The 12,102-nt window shown below is 36.6% G+C and overlaps 1 protein-coding gene across 3 annotated transcripts in view; it reads right to left on the minus strand.

Annotated features, from left to right (window-relative positions):
• The window catches only part of Alh (coiled coil domain containing protein Alhambra), a 68,064-nt gene that overhangs the window by 10,149 nt on the left and 45,813 nt on the right, over window positions 1-12,102 (minus strand). For all 3 annotated transcript variants that reach the window (XM_089093014.1, XM_089093013.1, XM_089093012.1), the window contains 2 exons: window positions 3,951-4,176; window positions 2,640-2,751 (listed from right to left, as the gene is read on the minus strand). In XM_089093014.1, coding sequence (XP_088949140.1) covers window positions 2,640-2,751; window positions 3,951-4,176 — 338 coding nt within the window. The remainder of the gene's footprint in view (window positions 1-2,639; window positions 2,752-3,950; window positions 4,177-12,102) is intronic.

A 12,102-nucleotide genomic window follows, 5' to 3' on the forward strand; every position in this document is an offset into this window, starting at 1 on the left:
TTTATATTGGGCCAAAGACAAAAGAATAATTTTTTCAAAAAAGACCCTGCGACTATATTTGTGGGTAATTTTGTTGAAACTAATATGTGTCCTGTATACTGTCCTAGCTCTAACTGTTTCATATTATAATTGATCAAACTGTATAGCAAGAGTGACCCGGCTCAATAGTAACCAAAACTCTAAAAAACAGAATTTGTATATCAACTGATACATTAAAAGAATTGGATTCTTATGCTCATTTCATACATGTAAGTTCCATCGAGTTTAGTCTTGCCTTTTCAAAGTTACGACCCTGGGAATATTTGCCTAATTTTCAAAAAAGGGGAAGACACCCCCTAAAAGTAATAGAATCTTATTGACAATCCCATAGCCAGATTCAGCGTATCAGATAGCCCTATTGTAGAGTTTTCAAGCTCCTATGTGCAAAAATGTGGAATTTTGTATTTTTTGCCAGAACAAAGATCACGGATGTGTGTTTAGTTGTTTTTATATATATATATATATATATATATATATATATATATATATATATATATATATATATATATATATATATATATATATATATATATATATATATATATATATATATATATATATATATATATATATATATATATATATATATATATATATATATATATATATATATATATATATATATATATATATATATATATATATATATATATATAATTAGAAAAGATCTCGGAAACAAAAGAATCTAGCTACATTAAAGAAATTAGAGATTATATCCAAATAAACCTAGACCCTAGATCGAAATCTAAAATTTAATAAATATAAATTAAGCTTGTTTTTTTTTCTAATTCTACTGGGTAACGCTGCGACTGTCGTTTGCGCTGGTGTTTTAGATTCCTATTAAACTTATACTGAAGAGCTTAAGTTTCCTGTCTTATCACTTCCCTACAATCTTTGGAGAAATCGGGTCAAATTCTCCTTTGAGGCTGCTCCAAAGCCCCTGCGCAGAAATTGTGAAAGTATAATTCTCCTACTCCAATAAAACCTTTATAATTTGTATTCGTCTTTTGTCAGATATATGTATAATTCTGGAGAATTAGTAGCAGGCAGAAATTACACAGTATAAAACCCTAATTTTCAGATTTTGAAAATGTTTTTGAATCAAAAAGATATCCAGAAACTGAAAAGAAGACAATTTCCTGTTTTCTATAAAATTTCAGGCAATTTATTGCAGTAAATAAATCTGGGTGAGCTTCAGTCCCCATCCGAATTCAAAAATTGTAAAAAAACACAAAAACTGGTGAATTTCATAATAAATATACGATAAAATAGAAAAACCATTTCACCATTTCTCTTATGATTAACACCCTTCCAACCCTTTATAACAATATTTGGAAATTTGTCAATGACTTGACAGTTTTAGAGATATGTCATAAAAACATTTTTAGCAGCCCAATGGGCATACTCCAAGATATTGCCTGTGAGGCATCTTCCCTTAAATGACAGTTAGCCCTTCTAAATCCGCAATAGTCTCAGTAAGTTTCCTTAAATCCCCTCCCCTTTTTCTTGCTCCTATTCCACCTGAAACCTCTGTCACATCACTTAAACTCCTTGGTGTTACAATTTATTCCAATTTGAAATGGGATGCCCATATAAATAATATCCTACGACAAGCAAACTCCTCGCTTTCCCTCCTTAAACTTTTAAATAAATTCAGTTGCCCCCAATCACATTTACTACGTATAACTATACATTTCTTTTGTGCGTCCCATATTAGAGTATGCTTGTCCTGTGTGGCACCCTGGCCTCTCAAATGAAGCAACACAAAAAATTGAAAATGTCCAAAAGAGAGCTCTAAGAATTATTTTTAAAGAGGTCAAGATACCATATTTGCATTTGTTAAATATTTCAAAACTAGAAACCCTCGAGAAAAGAAGAAATAATTTGTGCCTCCGTTATGGTAAGTTGACACTTTTGAACCCCCGTACTGCGAACCTTTTCCCTGAATACCATGTACTTGATAGAAATCGTCCTCCACGAACTGTGTCCCAGCCCATCCCCACCTTATCCCCCATTCTTTGTACTACCTTGCAGCATAAGAAATCTTTTATCCCTTTTTTTACTGTAATAACAAATAGTTTTTAATTTGTACATAAATTTTATCTTATCTCTTACATGATAAAAGAAACAGCTCGTTTTTCTTTTTCTTTTTTTTCTATCCCCTTTTTATGTTGCTTTTTAAACATTTGTTAATGTATTTATATATTATTTATTTTTTCAGTTTTATTAGTTTTTATCTTTCTAAATAGTTAACATTTTGCAGTTTTTATGTAATTGAAAGAGCAATCATATAGCATTCCGATATTTATTTATTTTTATTTTTTTTCATTGGTTGCCAATTTTTTAGTTGTTGTGCTTTTGTTATGATTTTCTTGTTTATTTGTTTTTTTTTATGGACTTCGAAATTCGAATTCGGCCTTTCAGGGCTTGTGATAGTAATTTCTCGAAATAAATATCTAAATATCTAAAATACCATTAACCCTCATGAAGGAGAAATCAAGTAGAACGAGATATAAACAATTTCGTCAAAAATCAGGCTTGATACATTTTTGTTTTCTTATCATGGGCTAAGCGTTATATAATTTAACATTCATACTTACTGTCAAAACTTTGAGCCTGCTCCATCAGTAAATTGCTCCCTTGCTGCCACTGCAGCTCAAGAAGCTCTTCGAGATTACTTGCCGGCCCTCTAGGTATTGAGGCAACAGATTTCTGCAAAACAGATATTAAAAATAGAAACAGCAAAATAAAACCCAGAGCATTCAAGTTCACGACTTTAATTTCGAGTCTTGACTCTGCAAAAGAGACAAAACCTATTTTATATGGACTAAGTTATAATAATAAAGTGAATAAGATTAGCAAAAATAACAAGTTACGAACCAAAATCTCGATCTCAATCGGTAAAATTACTCTACCGACTGAAAATAATGAGCCAATAAAAAAAAAGAAAATAGGTCAAATTCATTGACCCCACCTCACCCTCCTCAGCCAATTGGCATAGTGATCCGTCTGGAAAGGAGACAAAGTCTCTCATGAATTAAAATTGCAAATATTGTTAAACATCTCTGTGCATTTTTTCCCCCTAGGTTAGTACATTATTTCTAACCGAGATCGGGATTTCAATTTAGTCATAAGGTTGGCAGACTTCTCAATATCTTTTAATGGAAAAATAGACCCCAACCCCTACAAAAACTAAAAATACAAAATAGTTTAATATACATACACACTGTACATATTTTAACAAGGGACTACAACAATTCAAAAGCTTAAAAAAAAAAGTTTGAAGCTTAGTAGATATCGTTGTTAGATATCGGACTTTCGTTAATAATCGAATATTTTTGAAAAGATTCAGTATGAAAAGACAGCAAATTGTCTGCGGTTAGACGACAAGCGACAATGAGAATCTATATATGGAAGCCTGCCGAGTGCCCGAGGCCCGGCGGCTGGTAATTCAAAAAATATTTTTATATATTTAAACAATGGATTACAACAATTCAAAAACCTTAAAAAAGAAAACCAAGTTTTAAGCTTAGCCTAGCCGGTATCGTTTTTAGAAATCGGGTTCACTTTAGTTATGCAATATCTTTGAAAAAGCCGCAAAATGAAAAGACAGCAAATTGTCTCAAATTGTCTGTGGTTAGAAAATCAAAATCAAATGAAGAAAAATATGAAAATTAATACGAACACCAGACACATTTTCACCAAACCGCAAACAGGAAGAACGCTGCTAAGTATACAGGATTCATAACTCAAGGACGGCTCTGTGTTGATTTAGCAACTGGAATCACTTTTCAGTCTTCTGGTTACCTACTCAACAATATAGCCACTAGATTAACAAAATATGAGCACAACTCGAGATATGCCTTTTATGCTTAGTAGGGTTTAACACATGGAATAATAAAAAGACTCACTTTTCCTGGAAGAGGTACACCAACTAGTGGAGCCCCAACAGGGGCTGTGACGCCATTAGGAACAGGAGCGGACGAGGTAGTACCGGTAGGAATTAGTTGCTCTTCATTTCTTGTATCAACATCATCCTTAAGACTATCCATCATCAGTTGACTGAATTTATTGCTCGAATTCAGGTGGTTTCCAAGCATATGAGGAGCAGTATGAAGGCCATTCGTCAGCGGATCGCTAGAAGGTAATATAAATGGTGAACTTATACACTGTTTTTTATTGTATTTACTGTCTTTGAACCATATGTCTTTACTGTACTGTCTTTGTCCTTTTACTGTTTTTGTACCATACGATGGTAATTAGTCTTAGTTAAACTATCACTACAAAATGTTAGCACACTGACAATTTCGCATGATGTGTTCCAGTCAAATCCCATGGGAATGTATAATATCACTGTACAATTCTATCATAAACAATTTCCGAGACTATTAGTACAGCAATAATACGAAAAAAAATATGCCCGAACCAGGATAAAATTGATAAAGTAATGCTTTCTTCACCATCCGGACCCAGAAAAAAGCGCTGAACAACATATCCAAAATCCCCATCTCTAACCCGTTGCGAAATTTGTTGTTTTTTTTTCCGCTATTTTTGTTACATTAGTTCTTATTTTTCATGAAAAAATGAAGTGTCACGAAATGAGTGGTCGATGATTCTATCTGTATCAAAATTGAGAGCAGAAACCGTTTCTGACGTTAGTTTTTCTTACAAACGTCAAATGAAAGGAAAAAATCCATTTTTAGTAAAAAAATAGCAAAATTTCGCTATTTTTGGCCAAAAAAACTAAGTGATAACCATTGTATCTCTTTTTTTGTCCGTTCGTTTGTCTTTTTTCAGTATACATCCAGATATTTTCAAGCTAGTGTGATTACTTTCACACACGTTCTCAACGCCATCTTGTGGCAACCGAGCTGCAGTCTTATGCAAATAGAAAGTTATCTCCGCTCCAGATCGTACAAAGAATCTCATTCAGGTTTGACGAAGCACCAGAGCTGGGACTACTGGAAAGTATTATCAAACAGAAGATTGAAGACATATGAGATCACCGAACAGCAAAGCTCTGGCTGCAGTACCTTGACATGGTTGAAAAGCTTCTCATGCTTATACGTGCCGAGAAACTGGGCCTATGGGACCTGCATTTGCAGGTTGGAGCAGAAATGCTTCCCTACCTAGCCGCATCTGGGCACAACCTATACGTGAAATCTGTCTGGTTGTACATCCAAGAGATGACTAAACTTCCCAGTCGTCAACCAAAAATGTTTCAGATGTTCAGTGAGCAAGGACACGCGATTAGAAGGTCGGATCGGCGCTTGGCCAGCCTCTCAGCAGACTTAGTTATTGAACAAGAGTACATGCGAAGCCTAAAGAAATCGGGAGGACTCACTGGTGGTGGTGGCATGACTGAAGAACAGAGCGCAATTTGGGTCCTATCGAGGCCGGCGTGCCTTGAGGCCAACCTGTTGGTGCAGAACCTGACGAATATCTGCTACTCTACAAGCGAGCAGCATCGCGACTTGGGTCTGAACAGACAAACCCGTGACTGTGAAGATACCGCAAAGTTGGTAGATTTCTTCGAAGTGTCATTCCCATTCAAAGGCAATGTACAACTGAGAAACGTTGCAAATGGAGTAACTTCATCTCCAGGCTTTAATGTTGACGAAGCCGAATCTGCCCAGAGGTCTATCATTGCTCAGAGGTCTAGTCTCAAGGAAGATTATTTCAAGTTTGAGCTCTGTACCATTCCTCCTGCTCTTTTCGAAAGAAACTGATTCATCCAAAAGGCCAACAAGCCCAACTAAGCAAAAGCAGTCTATCAGTCATGTGGGTTTGATGCTCAGTCTCCAAGACCGGTGGGAATTACCAGCTTCGTCTTCGACGGGGGTGCCCTTCTCCATCGGATCCCGTGGAAGGTCACTTCCACATATAAGGCTATCATGTCTTCGTACATTCATTACGTCGAAAAAAAGTATCCTCGTGCAGTTGTCGTCTTCGACGGATACGACGGTGGCGCGTCAATCAAAGATGCAACCCATTTGCTTCGAACTGGATCTGTCGGCCGCGAAGTGTTATTTACCGAAGACATGAATCTTTGCACGAAGAAAGAGGAATTTCTTTCATGCAGGGAGAACAAATCGCTTTTTCTGAAGATTCTTGGAAACGCTCTGGCAGCCAGCGGTTGCGATGTATACCACTCTGAAGGAGATGCTGATCTAGACAATAGTGAAGAAGGCTATGGAAACTGCACTCCATAGCGACACCATTGTGGTTGCTGATGACACGGATGTTCTCATCCTCCTCATCTGTCATGTAGACACGAGTTCAAATCGAGTTTACTTCTCACCGGAAGCGAAATTTGGAAGTGAATGATCAGCTTGGGATGTTTGTCAGATAAAAGACAAGCTAGGATCAGAAGTTTGCCTGCTGATGCCGTTCTGTCACGCCATACTGGGTTGCGACACAACATCGCACCTATATGGCATCGGAAAAAGAAAAGCTCTTCAGCTATTGTTATCCAGCTCGAGTTCCAGAGACGCCGGTACCCTGTTTACCAAAAAATCTGCATCTCATGATGAGATAGCTGCGGCTGGAGAGAAAGCTTTGCTGATACTCTATAATTGCCAGGGTCTGCCACCTCATTCGTACACCCACAAGAGCTGCATCCGACTATGATGGCAGCAAAGTATCATTCGTTCCGAGTCTACAGCCAGGTTCAGATTTGGCTAGGGAACACGGTTGACCCCCTAAGCTGGGGATGGAATCTTCAAGGCAACGAAGTTTCAGAGCCAAATATGACGGATCTCCCCGCTGCTCCTCCTCATCTTCTAAAGACAGTGAAGTGTTCTTGCCTAGCTGATGGTTGCGACAGTGAGAGATGCTCCTGTAAGAAAAATGGCCTGGAATGCACCACAGCTTGTCGAGTATGTAGAGGAGTTTCGTGCAACAACGCGAAGTGTCAAGAAGATGAATTTTCTGAGGATGAGCTTTAAGCCTGTCATTTAATTTTCCCTCTGATTTTTGTTCCTTTGATCAATCAGATGTGTATTTTTCTTACGTTTTATTACAAATAATTTTTACCCCGTCATTTTTTTATCGTGTTGTAGGTGTATTGGTTTTGATATAAAATTCCTGCGAAGAGCAAGGTTTTTGGGGAAGGGTGGGGAGGATGGGTATTAAAAAGATCTTGAAGTATCTCAGAAAACCTAGTTTGTCAACTCAAAACTGATCTAGAAATTTCTATCGAACACTTGTTTTTTTTTTTACCTAAAACGTTAAAATTTGTTCATTTTTGCTCAAAAACAGAATGTTTCTGATTTTTTTTTGGACATTTCGGAGAAACTAATATCAGATATCGTTTCAGCTTTTAAATCTGATACAGAAAGACATATCAAACACCGGTTTCGTGATATTTCATTTTTTCCCAAAAAATTCAAAATTACTAAACAAAAACAGCGAAAAAAAAAAAAAATAATTCAAAACGAGTTAGAGATGGGGACTTTGGATATTTTGTTCAGCGATTTTTTCTGGTCTGGACAGTGATGAAAGCATTACTTTATCAATTTGTTCCTGGTCAAACCTTATTATTCCTGTACTATAACAGTTATACAATTTGCCCATTATGCTTAAAAACTAAATGATGCTTTAAAATTACAACAAAACGCCCTGTGTGTATGCTGGTTGCCAATAAGACATCTCAGCAATGGCCAAAGAACGACTGAGGGCATTAAGTTCAAACTTTCGGGGCTACTTCTATTATGACTTCTGCTCTTAAAAGTTAACTAAGTCAAAAGTGTGTAAGTGTATCCAGGCTTTCAAAGAGCATATATATAACTATTTGGGAATGGTATTAATTTTTATTTTTCAGGTCAACCAGAGGAGGTATAACACTAAATTAAAAATACTATTAGGGCAAGATTTTCAAAAGGGTATGTGTTGTTAAAAACTGTTGAAAATGTTTCTCTAAAAATAATCTATCAAGCACAAAACTACCGCAAATTAGCATCAACAAATAAACGAAACCCAAAACGAACAGAAATTACAATAAATAACCGAGTCAAACTCAAAACGAGCGGAATTTAACATGAGTCAGGCTCACAGCTCTGTTCCTTAAAGTCTATAATTACTGATTTATTAAAGTTATAAAATTGAAAACATTAAAAAAAAGAAATTATCAGTAAAGTGTAAATTATGTTCCGGCATTGAGAAAGCATGGGGGTTGTGAGCCCTACTCATGTTAATTTCCGGTCGTTTTGAGTTTGACTCGGTTATTTTTTTTAATTTCTGTTCGTTTTTGGGTTCTTTATTCGTTGATGCCTATTTGTGGTAGTTTTACGCTTGGTTGATTATTTGACTATATTTTCCCCCTTGTTGTTCAATGGAGTTCTTTGCTTTCTTTGAAAATTTATTTTGTGGGAAAAGTCTTTTAAATTAATTACATAAAAAAGCTTATAATTTCTTGGATTTTTCCACAATTGGCTGAATTTATTAAATAATTAATTAGAAACAGAGTAATTACCCCTTTTTCCAGAGAGTAAGCCTTTAATAAGCTACCATTATAGTTTAGGTTTAGAGGATGTATCAAATATAAATAAATAAAATGACTTGTGGCACTTCTGTTACTCCCCTTGGAAGAAGCATGGCATAACTCACAGCTCAATTAGTAAAAGAGCTGCAGCGAACGGGAACTCGGATTTAACTTCAACATGTTTATATCAGTGTGTGACATTCAGTGTCGCCATTTATCAAAGCCTGTGTAAAACCACTTGTAGCTACTCCTTCTGAAAAAGCTACGAAACTGTACTAAACGTTTACAAGTTATAAAATTACAGGCAATAAAATACATCGTAACAAAACGAGAAAATGAAGAAAACAAGATTATTCACAGCCGCTTAAAAAACAGAAAGATGCTCATTGTTTGGCCGAGACCTCCACTGAGCTGTCCTCAGTGGACACAAAAGAATAAAACATATATATAAAAGTCCTAGAGACAATACGAAAAGACTAATAAAAAAGTAAAAAATATGAACATAGAAGATAAGAACTCCATCCTGTCTTTTACGCTTTCTTTAATGTCTTTCTTTTTATATTGTCCCTTGAACCTTTATCTACGTTTCATTCTCCTTTTTGCATTAAGGACGGTCGAACGGAAGTCAATGTTAGCATTTTCTTTAAAATATTAGCATTTTTTTATGACTGTGGATTCCCTCATTTTTCTTCTTTGTCCTTTATTCTTCTTTCTCATGCTCAGCCAGTATATAGTACAAGAATAATAAGGTTTGACGAGGAACAAATTGATAAAGTAATGCTTTCTTCACTATCCAGACCAGAAAAAATCGCTGAACATTATATCCAAAATCCCCATCTCTAACTCGTTGCGAAATGTGTTTGTTTCGCCGTTTTTATCTGAAGTTAGTTTCTCCGAAATGTCAAAAAATAAAATCAGAAATACTCTGTTTTTGAACAAAAATGAACAAATTTTAACGTTTTAGGAAAAAAAAAAAAGAAGAACAAGCGTTCGATAGAAGTTTCTAGATAGGTTTTGATTTGAAAAGCTAGGTTTTCTTATATACTTCAAGATATTTTTAATACCCAACCTCCTCCACCTTCCCCAAAACCCTTGATCTTCACATGAATTCTAAGTCAAAACCACTTCACATACATCACCATAAAACGCGACGCGGTAAAAATTATTTGTAATAAAACGTAAGAAAAATACACATCTAATTGATCAAAGGAACAAAAATCACAGGGAAAATTAAATCACAGGCTTAAAGCTCATCCTCAGAAAATTCATCTTCTTGACACTTCGCGTTGTTGCAGGAAACTCCTCTACATACTCGATAAGCTGTGGTGCATTCCAGGCCATTTTTCTTGCAGGAGCATCTCTTACTGTCGCAACCATGAGCTCGGCAAGAACACTTCACTGTCTTTAGAAGATGAGGAAGAGCAGCGGGGAGATCCGTCATTTTTGGCTCTAAAATTTCGTTGCCTTGAAGATTCCATCCCCAGTTTAGGGGATCAACCGTGTTCCTTAGCCAAATCTGAACCTGGCTGTAGACTGGGAACGAATGATACTTTGCTACCATCCCTGTCAGAAGGGGCACTAGTGCAATTCTCAGTCACCTGCAAGACATTATGGACTTAATGAAGAAATGTGATGCCGATGGAAAACAGCTCCCTTGTTTTGTCATCAAAAGGCCAACAGAAGTCCCTGTTATCACTGCAACAGCGTTTATACACGTCACAGCCCAGATTACGAGCCTTGAGCAAGCGATTTCGCTAGTTTCTGCCAAGATTGATTCGTACAATCTGAAATTTTCGTCAAATACCTGTGATTAGCCAACCTATTGCGTGTGATACGCATACTACAATTTTAATCTCCGATCCCCCGCCTGAGCAGGGTGACCCCCTAAAGCGAAAATCAGTAATAGACTCAATTTCTGGTCATCAGCTGATGTCCAGAGTGCGAGCGACTAAAAAGCGGCGGACGGTGAATATTGAGAAATCTGTAGCTGAAGATTTTTGCAAATCAGCAAAGGAAGCTCTACCTGGTTCTAGTGTGAAAGTTTTATCTTAAAATCACTCTGGTGTTATTCGAGAAGTCCCTCTCTGATTTTGAGCTTGAAATGCTACGGACCAGTTCGGTATACTCGGGTCTAGTCGATTTGGAACAAGCAAATCGGTAAGCTTTAATTTGCAGACGCGATTTCCAAAGAATCATTTCTGCGAAACGGTGTGAAGATTAGGTATGAAAACTTCCGTGTTTATGAGTTCAAGCAATTGCCAAAGTGTTGCTTCAAGTGTCGTTCCCCTGGGCACTCGGAAAGTGCATGTACTAGTAGTACTCCTAAGTGCGCTCGTTGTGCTGGACCTCATTTATCTACGAACAGTGATCGTTGTACGGAATCTCCGAAATGTGCCAATTGTGGAGGATCTCATCCTTCTTACAGCCTACGATGCCCTGTGATTAAGAAGATCACTGATAAGGTCTATTCTCAGAAATGAATCCGGACATAAGTATAGTCTCATTTAATATTAATGGAATGAGAGGCAAGGACTTTTTTATTGATGATCTGTGTGTTAATTACGACGTTGTTCGTCTCCAAGAACATTTACTGACCGACTTTAGCGAAAACTTTCTGAGACGAAGCAGTGATCACGTTGTTCTTGTGCGTCCAGCTAAAATTACGTGTGGCCGCCCTTCTGGTGGCTTAGCTTGTGTTTTTAAGAAAAATATTTCTGGTGCGAGTGTATTAATTAATACACTAAATTAATATTGTATTAATTAATGTGTATCTGCCATATAATGATCGTTCCATTCGCTCACTTCAGAATTTCTCTTCTGCTTGTAATAGTCTTAAAACTTTTATTCAAAAGATATCGGATAACGGGTTGCATTTTGTTATTGCTGGTGATTTTAATACCGATCTGGTTTCTGATAATGTAAGGAATGGTCAGCTTTTTGATTCTCTCCCGGCTTATAAAATTGTTCGTAAGTCCCATGATTATACGTATATTCACCATTCAGGTAGTAAACCAGGCACTGATCACGTTATTTGTTCTGCAGCTCTTGTCTGCTCGCCAGTTACAGTTCATTTTGACGAGCAAGATCTTGATCACCTTCCGCTGTCTTTTTGTTTATCAAAGCATTTTGTTTGTGCTGAGAGTATTTCTAAAAGTCGTGGTGTACGTTCTAAATTGTTTTATAAGCCTGATTGGAATAATGCAAATTTTTCTGTTTACCTTACAGCATTGACCGCACTTCTAAGCACGGTTTATGATCCGTATCAGCTTTTGCAGTGTAGCAGAGTTTTATTTATGCTTAATATGAAATAGACCGATATTATCATTCTATCCTCTCCGCTATGACAGAAGCTGAAAAAATTTCTGTCCCAGTAAAGAGAATCTGAAAGAATACTCAAAAGCCTCTTTGGTCACTTGACCCTAACCTTAAGACCTGTGAAAATAAAGTTATGGCTAAAAGTTTGGACAGAATGTGGTCGGCCTAGGTCTAGTAATGTTTTACTTATTAAACCGAAAACTAAATTAGAATTTAAGAAGTAACTAAAAAGTGTCCGATACCGAGGGCTTGACTTTCCATCTTCG

Source organism: Artemia sp. Qi Xiang Cuo, chromosome 8 (assembly GCF_049724085.1).
Source record: "Artemia sp. Qi Xiang Cuo chromosome 8, ASM4972408v1, whole genome shotgun sequence".
Classification (NCBI taxonomy): Eukaryota; Metazoa; Arthropoda; class Branchiopoda; order Anostraca; family Artemiidae; genus Artemia; species Artemia sp. Qi Xiang Cuo.